We start from the raw sequence: 17276 nt of genomic DNA on the forward strand, positions 1-17276 counted from the left end.
AAGTATCAAAATGTTTTCCAGATACTGAATTGCTAAAATGGTAAGTAACGATGGATCACGCGATGGATTGTAATTTTTCAATTGAAGTTTGTTAAATGTTTGTCTGAACGAGTCGATTAAAAATAAATGTTCGGCGAAAAAAAGATAACTTTGAATGAATGATGTTTTCAAGATTGGTTTGTGTTACTTGTTGGTTTTATATTTTTTCTGTGATATGTAAAAGCATAGTGTATGGTTTTTTCGTGTTATTTTCCGTCTCTTTTGTGTCGCTGTTCGAGTGCATTGGGTGATTGGCTATTATAATTAAATAATGGCATCAGTAGTGCGGTGCCTGTGTGGACGCGCAGTCCTGTTTTTTCGTGTTATTTTCCGTCTCTTTTGTGTCGCTGTTCGAGTGCATTGGGTGATTGGCTATTATAATTAAATAATGGCATCAGTAATGCGGTGCCTGTGTGGACGCGCAGTCCTGTTTTTTGTGTTATTTTCCGTCTCTTTTGTGTCGCTGTTCGAGTGCATGGGGTGATTGGCTATTATAATTAAATAATGGCATCAGTAGTGCGGTGCCTGTGTGGACGCGCAGTCCTGTTTTTTCGTGTTATTTTCCGTCTCTTTTGTGTCGCTGTTCGAGTGCATTGGGTGATTGGCTATTATAATTAAATAATGGCATCAGTAATGCGGTGCCTGTGTGGACGCGCAGTCCTGTTTTTTCGTGTTATTTTCCGTCTCTTTTGTGTCGCTGTTCGAGTGCATGGGGTGATTGGCTATTATAATTAAATAATGGCATCAGTAGTGCGGTGCCTGTGTGGACGCGCAGTCCTGTTTTTTCGTGTTATTTTCCGTCTTTTTTGTGTCGCTGTTCGAGTGCATGGGGTGATTGGCTATTATAATTAAATAATGGCATCAGTAATGCGGTGCCTGTGTGGACGCGCAGTCCTGTTTTTTCGTGTTATTTTCCGTCTCTTTTGTGTCGCTGTTCGAGTGCATGGGGTGATTGGCTATTATAATTAAATAATGGCATCAGTAGTGCGGTGCCTGTGTGGACGCGCAGTCCTGTTTTTCGTGTTATTTTCCGTCTCTTTTGTGTCGCTGTTCGAGTGCATTGGGTGATTGGCTATTATAATTAAATAATGGCATCAGTAGTGCGGTGCCTGTGTGGACGCGCAGTCCTGTTTTTCGTGTTATTTTCCGTCTCTTTTGTGTCGCTGTTCGAGTGCATGGGGTGATTGGCTATTATAATTAAATAATGGCATCAGTAGTGCGGTGCCTGTGTGGACGCGCAGTCCTGTTTTTTCGTGTTATTTTCCGTCTCTTTTGTGTCGCTGTTCGAGTGCATGGGGTGATTGGCTATTATAATTAAATAATGGCATCAGTAGTGCGGTGCCTGTGTGGACGCGCAGTCCTGTTTTTTCGTGTTATTTTCCGTCTCTTTTGTGTCGCTGTTCGAGTGCATTGGGTGATTGGCTATTATAATTAAATAATGGCATCAGTAGTGCGGTGCCTGTGTGGACGCGCAGTCCTGTTTTTCGTGTTATTTTCCGTCTCTTTTGTGTCGCTGTTCGAGTGCATGGGGTGATTGGCTATTATAATTAAATAATGGCATCAGTAGTGCGGTGCCTGTGTGGACGCGCAGTCCTGTTTTTTCGTGTTATTTTCCGTCTCTTTTGTGTCGCTGTTCGAGTGCATTGGGTGATTGGCTATTATAATTAAATAATGGCATCAGTAATGCGGTGCCTGTGTGGACGCGCAGTCCTGTTTTTTCGTGTTATTTTCCGTCTCTTTTGTGTCGCTGTTCGAGTGCATTGGGTGATTGGCTATTATAATTAAATAATGGCATCAGTAGTGCGGTGCCTGTGTGGACGCGCAGTCCTGTTTTTCGTGTTATTTTCCGTCTCTTTTGTGTCGCTGTTCGAGTGCATTGGGTGATTGGCTATTATAATTAAATAATGGCATCAGTAGTGCGGTGCCTGTGTGGACGCGTAGTCCTGTTTTTTCGTGTTATTTTCCGTCTCTTTTGTGTCGCTGTTCGAGTACATGGGGTGATTGGCTATTATAATTAAATAATGGCATCAGTAGTGTGGTGCTTTTCGGGACGCGCAGTTCTGTTTTTTTTATCTTCTTTTTTTTTCATTGTTTTTTTTCCACTCGCGTTCGTTGGCCGATGAGTTTTTTTGTGTTGTTCTCTATTTATAGTTTTCTATAAAAACGTACCTATTTTTTTTGAGACTAGCAAGTTGTATTGCTGGATTAAGCCCTTTCTATATCATTTCAATAATCATTTCAATAAATGAAGCCCTTCCTACATCACCGTTGATCGGAAGGCACGCCGACGGAGAATTTCTGGAGAATCGCGGTCGAATTAATACTATATTTAAATCCCTAGATAGCTATCTTTCCGCAGCCGGCTGCCTAAGATTTTTAAAATTTCAACCGATAAACAAATTGCTTATGGTCGCATCACCTACCACAGTGAATCCTGACCTCATACCCATCTTACTAACCCCTCAAAACTCATGTGATACTTTGTCGGAGACGCAGTCGATTTGGCGGTCCCATCACTCAAGTATCGGACTAACAGTCCCATCCACTTCCCCGTGTCTTACCTCTGGTCGTGGCCGGCGTCGGTATTGATCAGCATGATAGGGACCTTTGAAAATTGCGAAGGGGTGATGATTGGTTCCTACTTTTCATCTGTGGTCCACGGAGCAATGTTTGGGGGTCCTGGTCAATAACGAAGTAGCAGCTACGGGTAGACACCAATGCTATGCTATGCTATGATATGTAAAAGCATAGTGTATTAGTACACTGAATTATGTTTTGAGAAACGTAGAATTATGACAGTTGAAAATTGTATGGATCTAAGAGTTTTAATTTTTTTAAACATTTTTAAGTTGATGGCCACTGACAGTCAGATCCCTTAAAAGAGTAAATATGCTCACTGGGAATACTGACCGGTAGGGGATGGGTTTCGACTAGCGGCGTGCTGGGTTTCTAATCCAGAGGTCGTGAGTTCGATTCTCGTACCGGGATGATGAACTTTAAATGTAAACGTAATTGGAAAAAAAGTATTGTGTTGTTTTATTGATACTTATTAAACATTATAAAAATGATAATGTTTATAGATATGACAATTTACTGATTTAAATACTAGTATACAGAAAGGCTGCATAAGGTTCGAAAACATTGATTGTGTTCTTGAATAAGTAAAATACTACATGTAAAATATACAAGGTTGAGAACAGTTGAAATACGAGAGTACTGATGCATTTGTTTTGAATGGCTAAAGTAACGTGTTTATAAAGATCGGACTTATTCAGGTTCAGATCGAAAGTCGAGATGAGAGGTCTTGTATAGTAGTAAATAAATTAAAGTGTTATTTGTTCTATGATGTAATTGACGGATTGGTGAACTTCAATAACCGTTCAAAAGTTAGTTATCATCTCAGTTTTATAAAATAGTTGTTAAAGGGCTAATCACTCATGATATTGTGATGATTAAGAAATCTCTCTCGATATGCAGCAAAGGTATACTACGTGAATATTTTAGCGAATATGATATAGCCAAAGTGATAACCCCTTCTATTGCTGTTTAGCTCGGAACAGTAAAGTTCTCTTCTTCGGTACCGAATAGGTTTTCGACTAAATTTTCAATCCAATGGTCGTAAGTTTATGAGTGGTAACAAAAGTGTTATTGAACTGAAAATAATCAAACTGTATGAATATGTACAATTTTGAAATTTATTCAGATAATAAATGTTGAGATTTCATATCAAAGTGATTGACCAGAATTTAAAAATAGAGAAAAGATGAAAACATGGCCCAAATGATATATACATAAAATATGAGTTGTTGAATTCAATGTAGTTATGAAATGATAAAGAATAAAAGAACAGTCTAACTACTAATGCAATTTTTGGTAAATGCGCTAGTAAAATTTTAAAAATGGTTTTCAGGGTTTGTTGTGTTGATAATAAATTTATGATTTATTATTTTTTGTAAATTTTTTTTGGATAAACTCCGGGATCGATAAAAAAATAGATATTTTATTTTAAAGCAATTCAAATATAGAAGAATGTTTAGCACATTCCATTGGTATGTTATATCTGTAATATGATGACTTAAATCCATTGCAGCTTAAATAGATAAATATGTGTGTCTTGTGTGACATCTTATATTGGGTTCAAAATTCTCAGAATTATTCTCATGAAGAAATTGGAGCATTGACTGAAAAAAAATAATCGGGTAGAACGTGATTTAATGTTTTGATAGCTTGAAGTGTAGAGAAATCGTGAGAATGTATTTATTAATATTGCATATTGGTCATACGAATGGTTTGAGGTTCATTGAAGTATACTAACTGGTTTCAAAATTATTCAAAAGGTGATGTGGGAGAGCGGATGAAGAACATAGCTGGTGAACTAATGAACATCACTGTTTCAAATGTGTTGAAGGATATTGAGTGTTACTTTAAAAAATATGTTAATTTTCACTTGTGTAGGAAATAACTGAAGACGATTTGAATTCTAATTTGTTTTGAAAATAAATAGTAATTCGGCAAGTAATTGTGGCAGTTGATAAGGACGTTGATTTGTTTTGCCTTGAATGTTGAATTATCAAACTTGTTTACTAAGCAGTAAATAAGGCTTTCTAGGCCCAGTGAAAAAAATATAATTTAACCCAAAAATGACGAACTTCTCGTCACAGTGTCCTGATGCAAACATTGATCGAGCTCGAGCTGTCACTGCCCTGTGAAGTATGTTTTCTGACATATCGGGCGGCCAGCAAAAAAAACCAGCTAGAAGTCGCCTGACAAAAAACTTTTGCTAGAAAGAGATAGGAAACCTGATGCAAACAAACGTCCAGCTGTAATGTAAACATACTTTGAATGTATTGGTAAATTTCTGACTAGAAAGCCTTATAAGCTTGGGATCGCTAGATTACTGGTTGAAACTGATGTGTTTTTTGCTGTGGTTTTGTTTAGTTTAACTAAGGATAAATTATTGAAGCAAGTGATGAAGAGATTAAATATTTGAAATTGTCAATGAGAGTGAATTCAAATCCAACAAATATTTTATTTAAAGGAAGATGGGGATGTAGGGTTTTCGTCCTTCAAAATAATGTAAACAATATAAATATATTGACCGGGTAATAATAACCCGAAACAGACTATCCCTTACTGAAGCGTGTACTTGGTTTTTGACAGCGCATGTAAAGAGGCGCGTGTTTATGTTTACGCTGTGGACAGTGGAGAGTGAACGATTGGCGCGGAAGGGTGAGTGTGATTGAATTGTGCTGGAACCTGTTGGCGGAATCCGGAGCAGGACACGACGGAAGCGGACAAGAGGTCAGTGGGTGGTTGGGAGGTTAATGATCGGCAGCGATGGTGCTGCGTCCGGAACGTCGTGTCTCAAGGAGTCCCGGTTGCGACTCTACACTAGTTTTCCTGACTTAAAATTTCTTGATGTAGGACTTTTTTTTAATATCAAGGTAAAACTTGTAAATAATATACTTAAGTCACTTAACATCGGCTTAATCCGGCTAAGTCAGTGCTGTAAATCGTTTTTATATCATTCTGCTACATGTTAGTACAATTTTAAACCATAACCAGTAATGTTTTGGAGTTAAAACATTGGAACTTTGATCTTTTCCTACGCATTTTACATGCGATTTCCCCTTAATTTCTACTCAAAACACTAAAACTGACCGTATTCGAAATTTCTGCCGGCAAATATTTTGAAACTCGGTCCAGAGGTGCAGAATGGTCCCAGGAACCATGTCCAATCATTGGTTTGGGTGGAAATTTTTTTTCATAATAACGGTCTCTGGGGGACCCGTGACTGTCAGTGGGTGCAGGTGAAAGATGCCTTTTTTCGAGACTGTAAACGTCAAACTGCTTTGTTTTTCTTCGAAGAATCTAATTTTTATCTAAAATAAGTTTTAATTTGTGATTTTTTAACGTGTTAAAGAAACGTAAACTTGTAAAGTAGTAGTTTATAAGTTGTGTCGACAGTTTTTGGTCCCGAGAATATACAATTGCAGGTATGTTGCACAGCAGGTGCGACTTGGTTGACTATTGGCTTGTTTGGTTACGGACGCCTCCATCAACTCTAGCAAGATTTTGTTTTTGGAAAATTGTAATTTTATTTGGCTACGATATTCTGTTAGGGCCGGGACCGTGGTGTAGGGGTAAGCGTGATTGCCTCTCACCCAGTCGGCCTGGGTTCGATCCCAGACGGTCCCGGTGGCATTTTTCGAGACGAGATTTGTCTGATCACGCCTTCCGTCGGACGGGAAGTAAATGTTGGCCCCTGACTAACCTAAAGGTTAGGTCGTTAGCTCAGTCCAGGTGTAGGAGTCGTCTCCCTGGGTCCTACCTCGGTGGAGTCGCTGGTAGGCAGTTGGACTAACAATCCAAAGGTCGTCAGTTCGAATCCCGGGGTGGATGGAAGCTAAGGTGTAAAAAGAGGTTTGCAATTGCCTCAACAATCAAGCCTTCGAACACCTAGTTTCGAGTAGGAATCTCGCAATCGAGAACGCCAAGGCAATGCTGTAGAGCGAATAATTTGATTTTGATTTGATTCTGTTAGTCAGACTATTGATCAGGGCAAAGAGGCGTACAAACTGGAAATTTCAATGAGGACAAATATTCGAATGTCGCTCCAGTTTTGTCCCTGAGCCCGAGTAACTTGTGTCCATTTGCAGATTGCAGACTTCAAGCAATGGATCCCATAATAGACTGGCAGATTTCCCGCCACGATATCAAAGCGCGTGGCCAATATCTGCTCGAGACTGGAAAATGGGCGGACTGCCACTTCTTGGTTGGTCAGGAACCTGGCCAAATGCTAGCGGGGCACAAGCTAATTCTGGCCATGGCTTCGCCGGTGTTTGAGGCCATGTTTTACGGTGGGCTCGCGGAGAAAAACGACCCGATTCCAATCCTGGACCTGGACCCGTCGGCGTTCAAGTCGCTGCTGGAGTGAGTGTTTTTGGGTTTATTTATAATCTATTTGGATATTGATTGTGTTTCTTTTTTGTAGGTACATTTACACGGACAAGATTAGTATCAATTCGGTTGATAAAGCATGCGAATTATGCTACGGAGCTAAAAAGTATATGTTGCCCCATGTTGTAGAACAATGCATAACATTCTTGTGGTCAGATCTATGTCCAAAGAACGTGTGTCGTGCATATGAATTTGCTAAACTTTTTGAGGAGCCTCGATTGATGGAAAAATGTCTACAAATTATGTGCACTAAAACGATTGACGTCGTTCAGGACTCAAGTTTCGAGGATGTTGAACTGTCTACTATAATCACGATCTTGGACCAGGATGTTCTGAACATAGATTCTGAGCTGAATCTATTTTGGGCTATCAATAAGTACGCGGAAAAGCATGGCTTGTGCTCGAGTCGTACTCCTGAGCCGAACCAGTCGAATAATGAGCAGGAGCAACCGGTTGGTTCTCCTCAGTCTCCTCCAACGGTGGATGTAGAAGCAGGTCCTTCAAACGTGCAACGCAATAATAACAATCCTAATGGCGGTAACGATCAGCAGCAGCAGGCGAACGGTCAACCAATCGCGCTGGTCAACGCCGGAAGGCAGCAGGAATTGCCCAGTATTCGGGATGCCATTCGTCGTATCCGCTTCCTGTCGCTTACTCCGCAGCAGTTTGCTGAGGGTCCGGCTAGAACCAACCTGTTGACCCAGTCGGAGGCGTTTACCATTTTGATGAACATTTCGACTCCAAATAGTTGTTATCCAATGCCTGATGGATTCACGACCAACAAGAACCCAAGAAACGCGTTTTCCGATTCAACTCCGCCGAGCCCGGTGGCTGGCCCAAGTGGTCACCGCCCGACAGCTGGCGGCCAGTTGATCCACGTGGTTCCACCGCCCCAGCCTGCTCCGCTCCCCACACAATCCGTCCCCGCTCCGATTCCACCGGTACTTCCAGAAAATCCCGAGAGTCCCTTCTATCCGGACTATCTTGACGAAATGCGCAACAACGATTCAAACTACGACTGCAAATACTACTGCCGCAGAATTATGCGTCAGCAAACCGAATGTCTCAATACGAGTGTATTGGACTGCTCGCTCACGTTCATCGTAGACCGTTCCGTCTGCATTACCGGAATTGAAGTCCCTACTCAGGTTCAGGGCTCGACAATCGTTGGAAACGATCGGTACTCTGAACTGTTGTATGCCCATCTGCTGGACGCCCACGGTTCTCGGCTCACCTACACCCACTGCAATCAACGCGTGGCTTACAACTCTATGTTGGAGATTTCCTTCGATCGACCTGTTTTCATCCAGCGACACAAGATGTACAAGATCGGCGTTGTCTTCAACAAGGTCGGCTGGTACCCGGTCAGTCAGTCCGTTGCCAAGGTCAACTGCGACAACGTGTGCTTCACGTTCTGCGTTGGCTCGCAGTCGGAATCCGTACGGGATGGTCTCATCCGGACGATTGTCTTCACTTACTCGCGCGATGGAATTGCTTATCCATAAGACGTCGACGATCATGTAATACAAGCAGGTAGGGCACTTTCGTTAACCAAAACATGATTTTTCCAAACATTCGTCTTCATTTCAGTTGGCATGCCATCAAAGTCTTATCATTGAATATTGTGAATAAATAATTTATCTGTGAATTAACACAAGCATCATATGTGTGCGTGCTACATTATCAAGATCAAAATATGTGTAACAGTTTTCATTACCCTGAATCTCTGCAGTGTGGAGAAAATACATTTATGCTACAAAAATATCACACCGAAGCAGTGCCGACAAGATGCCAGGCGCCGATCAAAATGCAAAAATAACCACATCGGTTAATGGTAACTTTGTGAGGTGAATCTTCATTTGAAAGAAATGTCCTTTTTTGCCTTTCTCTCATTAGGGCATCTCCACCGCAGAGATCTAATTGCGTGGCAAACCTATCGGTTGGATCCCCAGTTTTAGCTTTGCTCCGTAGCTAATACACGTTTTCGCACCGCTGGGAGCTAATTTGGCTACCGAATCAAGCCCACCGCGGGGATCTAATTTATTCATTTTCAAATTCTAGCCGTTTTGTTGATCGAAATCAATAAAAATACATTCTAGCATGATAGAACATGCTTCCAATTACATTATATGTCCTAATTGTTTGCTTACATCAATAAAATATCATTTTCAAATTTTTAAAAGTGTTCATCCGATTTGCTCCCGACATGTTTGCATCCCAACTTTCCCACCGCGGGTAGCAAAGCTAAAGCTAAATTAGCCTTCGAGTTCATTCAGCGAAGAAAAAGTTCATCGGGGATCCGTCGAGTAGCCAAGATAGGTGCTCGAGAAGTCCCCGAGCTGCCGGTGGCTAATTTTTTCAGCGATTTTTACAATTATTTGTATTCGTTTTGGTTGAAGATGCATTTATTTTGAATATCAAATTTGAATGAATATTAAAGAAATCAGTAATTTAGTTCAAAACGATTTTGTTAAATTAAAAAGTTGTGGAATTTATATATTTTTTTATTTTTTAAATAAAAAATAATCAACCACATATATTAATATAAGCAAATCATTACCGAAAATTTAAACATGAATGTCCAAAATTTAAAAATAACTAAACTGATTTGAACATTTTTGAATTATGTATAAAATTCAAATATATATACCAAGCGAAACAATGTAATTGGTCCAATGTGAGTTTGTAAACAAAGGGTGTATCTTGCTCACGTCAGTGAGGAGTAAGAAAAAATTACGAATACGTTTATTTTTATTATTTATTTTTTTCATTTCATTTAAAAATATTTTGAATGGTTGTACCGTAAAGGCTGATACGCAGATCCGAAGGAACGCAAAACTTCATATAAAAAAACGCCCAAGAAACGGTCAGGGAAAGGGTCACGAAAAGATTTTTCTTAAGCGGTACGCAGCATAAACGAAAAGTGGCGTTTGACGTTTCTTCGCGCGGTGCTTGTTTGCAATATGTTCTTGTTGTAATAGTGAAACGCGAGGTGGTACTATACAACAAACTAATTACTTTTATTACGGTAAAACTACAAATTAAAATATTTCCGCGTGGTGTAGCTGTCGGCTGTCGGGCGAGTAATGACAGCCAAGCTCGCTTCCGCTCGCTGGCTGGTGTTGACAGCTGTTGACGTCCGGGCGACCCTGTCGCAGAGTGTGGTGCAGGGTGCCCACCCAACACCTCCCCCTTTAGTATAGATGGTACGGCTCGTAGCGACTCGGCGCTTTCCGGTTGCGGACTGGTCGTCCGGCAGGAGCCACCGCAGGAACAGCTGGCGATTGGGGTCGTCTTGGACGACGTCGCTCGGGCGGCTGCATCAACTCGCGGAGAAACTCCTGCTGCAACTCGTTCAGCTGCTCATCCTCAGGATACGTCAGCGGGCTGTCCGGGTACGGCAGTGAAGCTTCCGGTGAACCCGCCGGTTCCGGAGACTCCGATGGCCCGGGAGGTTTGATGCCCCACGTGTTGATTAGCAGATCCAGTGGAATGGTTGGTTGAGACTCCGCTTCAGTGGCGTCAGCACCACCGTGGCGCTTGCGCAACTGGTTGCTGTGGGATCTGATCAGCTGCTGACGGTCTGGTAACCACACGTTGTACATGACCGTCCCGATCCGCTCCACGACCTCACCTGGCACCCAGCTCCACTCGTTGCCGTGGTGAACCTTCGCAAACACTCCGTATTTGGGCTCGAAGATCTTCGCCTTGGCACCGTGTTTACGGTCGAACTGCTGATCTTGCTTGGAACTGGAGTCCTTGTAGAAGCTGCTTGGAGGTTTCATCAGCTCGAGCGAGGTACGGATGCGACCGCCGAGAAGAACTTCCGCTGGAGATTTCCCCTCTGGAGCGCTGCGGCACGGTGTGGACCGGTAACACTGGAGGAAAGTGTCGATCGCTTCTTCTAGTTCCTCCCCTCCTGCTTGAATTTTCTTGAGTGTACGTTTAAAAGTATCAACAAACCTCTCAGCTTGGCCGTTGCTCTGCGGGTGGTACGGCGCGGTCTTGAGGTGCATGATACCGTTGACGTCACAGTACCTCTCGAAGTGCTCGCTGCAAAACTGCCGGCCGTTGTCGGAGACCAGCACCTCCGGCATGCCGAATCTCGAGAAGATGTTACGCAGGATGGCCAGGGTCTTCTCCGTGGTGATCCGCCGCGTTGGAACCACTTCCGGCCACTTCGAGAGGGCGTCGACCAGGACCAGAAAGTACGTTCCGTCCACCGGTCCGGCGTAGTCGACGTGCAGCCTCTGCCATGGCCGCTCCGGGATGGGCCACGATGAGAGCGCTGTTTTCGTGTCAGTTTTGGCCACCGCAGCACACTCGTTGCAAGCTTTGATCAGGTTGGAGATGTGATCATCGATGTTCGGCCAATACACGTAGTTCCGCGCCAGCGACCGCGATCGCTCGATGCCCGGATGGCCCTTGTGCAGCTGCTGGAGCACCCGCTTCTGCAGCTTCTTGGGGATGATGATCCGCTCTCCATACATGAGACACTTGTGAGCGATGCTGAGTGCCTCACGACGAGCGAAGAACTGCTGGATTTCTGCGCCTTCGACAGCTTTCTTGTTCTCCGGCCAGCCGTGGATGACGTAGTGCTTCACCTTCTGCAGGGTTTCGTCTCCCTCAGTCTCTGCGGCAATCACCTTGTAGGTGACCGGCAAGAATCCCAAAGACTGGCTCACAATGCTGCAGATCGACCTCTCAAGCTCTATCGACGCAATAACAAAATCTTCATCCGGTTTAACATGAGCATTAATCAGGCGAGATAGAATGTCAGCGTGCCCAAAGTGATCGGTAGCGATATGCTCTATGTGGAAATCATAGAGAAGCATCGTTAAAGCCCACCGTTGCAGGCGGTTAGCAGTGTACGCCGGTATTCCTTGCTTCGAACCAAAAATCGAGAGAAGTGGTTTATGGTCCGTTTGCAGGAGGAAGTTGCGTCCATAGATCATCCGGTGAAATTTGGTCACGGCGTACACCAGAGCGAGGGCTTCCTTTTCGATCTGGCTGTAATTCTTTTCCGCCGGAGTCAGACTTCTGGACGCGTGGTAGATTGCCTTCTCGGTGCCGTCCGGGAAGCGGTGTGCGATGCGGGCGCCGATGCCCACGTTGGATGCGTCCGCGGAGACCACGATGTCCAAACGCGGATTGTAGTGGGTGAGCAAGAGAGGAGACTGCAGGATTTCCTTGAAGCGGTCGAATGAGCGTTGACAGTCGGCCGACCACACGAACTTGGCACCCTTCCGGAGCAGGTCGTCCAGCGGCTGCCGAAACCTCCGCATCTCCTTGATGAACTTCCCATAATAGTTTATCGCACCCAGGTACGACCGGAGTGATGAAACGTCGTGAAGAGCTGGCATGTTCACGACGGCGGCAATCTTCTCCGGGTCGGGGCGAATACCTTCGGCGTCCAGCAGCTGGCCAAGGTACTTGACCTGGTTCATGAAGAAGCGGCACTTACTGAGCTTCACGGTGAACCCGTACTCTTGCAGGCGCTGGAAAACCTGCTGAAGATTTTGCTTGAGCTCCTGCCGCGTTCGACCGCCAACGATGATATCGTCCAGGTACGGGCAGGTGCGCGGCAGTCCGCACAGCATCGTGTCCATAATCTTCTGGAATGCCCCCGGAGCGTTCTTGATCCCGAGAGACAGGCGGTTGTACTGGAACAACCCCTTGTGGGTGTTGATGACCAGCAGCTTGCGGCTCTCCTCATCGACCTCCACTTGCAAGTATGCGTCGGACAAATCGATGTTCGCGAAGATGGTGCAGTTGGCCATTCGCGCGAAGATGTCCTCGGGCAGGGGTAGTGGGTGGCTGTTCGGCTCCAAAGCGTTGTTCAGCCCGGTCGAATAATCGGCACAGATCCGGATAGAGCGATCCGGTTTCCGCACGACCACGATGGGCGCGGCCCAATCCGCGTACGTGACCGGGGTGATGATGCCCAGATCTTGGAGTCGCTGCAGCTCATCCTCCACGATGGCCTCCATGGAGTACGCCACAGGCCGCTTTTGCCGGAACACAGGCTTCGCATCTGGCTTCAGGTCGAGGTGAACCTGCGTCTTCTTGCAGACACCAGCGCGATCGCTGAACACGTCCGCAAACCGCGACTTCAGCTCGGCAACGTCAGCGTCTTCGTCCGCACTGGCCACCAGGTTGCAGATGGACGACAGTGGAACATCCCAGAGGCCGAACTTGTCCATGGCGTCGGCTCCGAGGACGTTGAGGTTAAGCTGCGGTCCACTCACGTAGCACTTGCCTTGTTTGTGGACTCCGCCGATGCTGATGGTAGCCGAAAACATCCCAGAGATGTTCAGCTTGTCCCCGGAGGCTGCCCTCGCAGAGCAGTCCGGTGGAACCGTTGGAGGACGTCCAGCTTTCTCCCAGTTCTGATATGAGAGAATGGTGATATCCGAGCCGGAATCTAGTTGAAGCTCCACCGGCACGCCGTTGATGCCGACGGTTGTGTAGCGCCGACCCTGCTGGATGCTGCCGACGGTCACGCTCTTGCTCGAGCGCTGCTTCTGCTGCGGCTTCGGCTGGAACTTGTGCTCCTTCTTGGTCCGGTTCTTTGCTGAGAAGCAGGAACAGTAGCCTTCGCGATGTCCCACTCTGTTGCAGTCCCGGCACTTGTGCTCCCGAAACTTGCACTCGTCCATATAGTGCATTCCGCCGCACGACCAGCACGGTGATTTCGGGATGTTGTCGCGCTGCTTGCCTCCGAACTTCCCCTTGGGCTTCTGCTTCGTCTCGGTCCGGACCGCGTTTGTGGACAGCTGCACGGAGGAGGATGCATGGCTCCCAATTAGGACGGTGTCCTGCTTGAGAGTAGCGAGCGATTTGCATTCCTCTACGATCTTCTCGAGGGTCATGCCCTGAGATTCGTTGATCTTGGACAACAGACGCATACGGATGTCTGAGTCCTTGGCAGCCGTAAGTCCACACACAAACACCAGGCACTTCAGTTGTTCCTCGTCGAGCTTCTTCAGCTGGAAGTCCACGCAGGCGCGGTTGACTCTGCAGGAATAGCTGATCAAATCCTCTGACTCGTCCTTCGCTGTCTGCAGACATTGATAGCGACGATGGAAGATCGACACGGGTGTGCCGAAAATGGATTTGAGCTTGTCGACGGTCTCCTTGAACTTGAAGTCCTTTGGAACCTTCGGGAGGATGAACGACGTGTACCGGTCGTGCGCGGCCGGGGACAACTTCCGCAGAAGCAGCCGGACTTTCGCAGCGTCATCGAGCGACGACGCGTCGGCGTCGAACAAATCTGCGTACCGTCCGTACCAGGTGTCGAACGTGCAGCCCTTGTCCGCGTCGTAGACGAACTCCGTGATGTTCGTGGCCAGGGAGTCCAGCACCAGCTCGTTCCGGGGCGCCGCCTGCAGGTTCTTCACCTGTTCGGTGAGCTCCTCCATCAGCGCGTGTTGATTGGCGAGCAGCTGGATGATGGTGTCCTTGAACGGTTGTTCCCCGCTCGCTTGACTGGATCCAGCGCTTCCGGATTTGTTGATTCCCGGTGGGTTGGACATCGCTGCGGGCCACGGAAGGAACGTCCACGTGGAAGCACGGCAACAACGATTGTGCGATTTTCGCCGAAAAAATTGACAAACCGACAAACTCCACAGACCCGTCGCCACTTGTTGTAATAGTGAAACGCGAGGTGGTACTATACAACAAACTAATTACTTTTATTACGGTAAAACTACAAATTAAAATATTTCCGCGTGGTGTAGCTGTCGGCTGTCGGGCGAGTAATGACAGCCAAGCTCGCTTCCGCTCGCTGGCTGGTGTTGACAGCTGTTGACGTCCGGGCGACCCTGTCGCAGAGTGTGGTGCAGGGTGCCCACCCAACAGTTCTGATGAAAAAATCGCAGAATTGGAATTTTCTTTTTTAATAATCTTGTATTTGATATAATAATATTTAAAATCCCCGCCGAATCTCAAAATGCAGAATTTTGAAATTAAAATGACAGATATAGTGTAACAGTTCTTTTGGGGGGGGATGCGATTAGCGACTGGTGAGGTGATGGAACGGAACCAAAACTTGATTTTTTGGCCAACAACCACAACTGTTTCCGCCAACCGATGACCCGGAATGACCGTCCCTTTGGAAACCCTCTCGCTTAAGCGCCAGTGTAGCTGAAGGCTACACTGCGAAAGGGCGTGTTACTTGGAGAACCCGGCTTAGCTTCTCAGGGCAGGTCAAGTGAGAACCACTTATTAAAAGCGCATCAAAAAAACGAAGATAGATATCGAACAAGGAACTCAAAAACCACAAGTCTGTCGAAAGTGCGTTTCGTAAAAGAATCAAGCCTAGAATTAAACTTAACATCCACTTGTTTATTCTCTAGGGGGGCAGGGTTTACAGTTTGGGGTCACGTGCACGTGTAAGGGGAGAGATCTCTTAACTCTAGTCTGACCTGCTACAGCCTAAGGCTGTTTTTTTGTTGTTGCTGCACTCTCAGTCGCCGGCGCGGTCCACTGGCTCGAGGATTTAGCGCGTCCTCTACGGACTCGCACGCCTGTCCGATTCTCGATCGGAATTTGGCCAGCTGGGCTGGCGTGAACGACTGGGTCCTCTGGCTCACGTGCGTTGGCGGGCACGCTACGGACACGTTGCTCTGCTGCTGCGGCCGCTGACTCGCGGTATCGCTGCTGTTGCTCGGCGGATGAACGCCGCTGCCGACTACGCTGCCGGCCGGTTCTCGCGATCACGGGTGCTGATCTGCTTCTGCTACGTCTGGGCGGGCTCTCGGGCCGCCTGGTACGAACGCTGCTACTGGGCAGGACTCCTTCGCTGGGACACGTGGCACTCGATCTTGGCACTTCCAGGCGCCGGTGAGGTCCACTCGCTCAGAGATTTGACGCGTCTCCTACGGACAACTCACCTGCCGATCGTTGTCGGATTGTTCGCCAGCGATGCTGGTTGGACACGGCTGGGTCCAATGGCTCACGTGCGTTGGCGGGCACGCTACGGACTCGTGCTTCGAGCTAAAGCTGCTGGCCACGTGTCGCGGGTCAATCGCCGGTTCGAACGGATGTGGACGAAAGTCGATGGTGGTCCAGTGGCTCAAGGTTGATGGCGGCAACCTCTACGGACGACACCACGTGGCCGCGTGGGCGGCTCAGCGGGCCAGCTATGCTGGAGCCTCGTCGACGATCGCGTCCTGTGGCTCGGAGGGGATGGTGTGGCCTCCTACGGACTCTCGGCGGACCCTGGCGGATAGGCACGGTTCGTTCGCTGTGCGGGCTTGCTTGGGCTGCTCCGGTGTGAAGCACGCGGTGGCGTGGTGCTTACCTCACAGTGCTGCACCGCGTTGTGAAACGTTCGCAGGTGCTGGTGGGATGTAGAACCTACCAAAAGAACCTTCGCCTGAAGGTTCTACGGGCGAAACGGGGCAACTTAGATCACTGGCCTAATTTAATGAATTTAATTACCTTTGGTTCTGGTTTGTAACAACACGCCCGCGGGGGGGGGGGAGCGGAAAAACGCTAGTCTAGCGACTTGGGCCTAATTTCACAAAATTGGTAAAGTGATCTAAATTAATTAAAAGAACTAAAATAACTCGGGAGTGAACTCACGTCCAAATACACTTCGCTTTGCACACGCGGACTTAAATTCAACGGCTTGGCTAATTGGCAGACTTGTAAATTTTCGCAACTACTACACTTCCCTAAATGCTGGTGATCTTCACTAGCGCACGATCTCGGAGCAAATGGCAGAGAGCCCTTGACGACACTAGGTCGAGACCTTGACCGCGAAAAATGGCTCACTCGTGGCCGGCTCTGATTGGCCAAGGCCGAGTCCTACTCGCAAGGTGCCCTGGTTGCTAAGCACTTAGCGGAAAATTGAGAGAGTTTCGGCCAGGTCAATATATCACACGATCATCGTCTACGGGAGATGTAGAGTTGACCTATTTTTTTAAATTTTTAGTTCCGAAACTCACCACCTCACCCAGTTGGCGCTCGCTCATTTAGGGGAAATTGATGATCGCCCATGATCGTTCTTAATATGGTTACATTACCCCCCAACAAAAATAAGAAAATTTCAATTGCTACTGTGATTGGAATTTTCACTGTGAAAATTTTCACGTAAAATTTTAATTTTAAGTTTTATTTACAGTTACAAATCTATAAAAGTTTGATTTTAGGATTTAGAACAATTTAGAAAAAGAATACAACAAAAGAAAGCTCATATAATAAGAAGAGGAATAATAATAAGTAGATAGAAGAAGGAGAGTTGCTCAACAGAGAAATACAAATAACGGCCA

The 17276-nt window shown here is 46.4% G+C and overlaps 3 protein-coding genes across 4 annotated transcripts; 2 read left to right on the forward strand and 1 right to left on the reverse strand.

Annotated features, from left to right (window-relative positions):
* Positions 1 to 5027: 5027 nt before the first annotated feature.
* Positions 5028 to 8766, forward strand: LOC120429692 (uncharacterized). 2 transcript variants are annotated; one of them, XM_052711603.1, is made up of 4 exons: positions 5028 to 5340; positions 6699 to 6972; positions 7034 to 8532; positions 8590 to 8766. In XM_052711603.1, exons 2-3 carry the CDS (start codon positions 6716 to 6718, stop codon positions 8502 to 8504), a joined length of 1728 nt encoding a protein of 575 aa, XP_052567563.1. In that variant the 5' UTR covers positions 5028 to 5340; positions 6699 to 6715; the 3' UTR covers positions 8505 to 8532; positions 8590 to 8766. The 2 variants fall into 2 exon arrangements, with proteins under 2 accessions (XP_052567563.1, XP_039450661.1); XM_039594727.2 differs by lacking the exon at positions 5028 to 5340 and adding an exon at positions 5855 to 6035.
* Positions 8767 to 9997: 1231 nt separating this feature from the next.
* LOC120429688 (uncharacterized protein K02A2.6-like) lies at positions 9998 to 14909 on the reverse strand. Its single transcript, XM_039594720.2, has one exon. The coding sequence runs from the start codon at positions 14532 to 14534 to the stop codon at positions 10194 to 10196; it is 4341 nt and encodes a 1446-aa protein (XP_039450654.1). The 5' UTR covers positions 14535 to 14909; the 3' UTR covers positions 9998 to 10193.
* Positions 14910 to 15803: 894 nt separating this feature from the next.
* LOC120429694 (uncharacterized) lies at positions 15804 to 17050 on the forward strand. Its single transcript, XM_039594729.2, has one exon. It carries the CDS (start codon positions 15925 to 15927, stop codon positions 16354 to 16356), a length of 432 nt encoding a protein of 143 aa, XP_039450663.1. The 5' UTR covers positions 15804 to 15924; the 3' UTR covers positions 16357 to 17050.
* The last annotated feature ends 226 nt before the right edge of the window (positions 17051 to 17276 follow it).

Source organism: Culex pipiens, chromosome 1 (assembly GCF_016801865.2).
Source record: "Culex pipiens pallens isolate TS chromosome 1, TS_CPP_V2, whole genome shotgun sequence".
NCBI classification, from domain to species: domain Eukaryota; kingdom Metazoa; phylum Arthropoda; class Insecta; order Diptera; family Culicidae; genus Culex; species Culex pipiens.

Coding starts and splice junctions, on each gene's coding strand:
- LOC120429692 (XM_052711603.1), top strand. CDS start 6,716: ATGGATCCCATAATAGACTGGCAGATTTCCCGCCACGATATCAAAGCG. Junction 6,973..7,033: donor GCGTTCAAGTCGCTGCTGGA/GTGAGTGTTTTT, acceptor TCTTTTTTGTAG/GTACATTTACACGGACAAGA.
- LOC120429694 (XM_039594729.2), top strand. CDS start 15,925: ATGCTGGTTGGACACGGCTGGGTCCAATGGCTCACGTGCGTTGGCGGG.
- LOC120429688 (XM_039594720.2), bottom strand. CDS start 14,534: ATGTCCAACCCACCGGGAATCAACAAATCCGGAAGCGCTGGATCCAGT.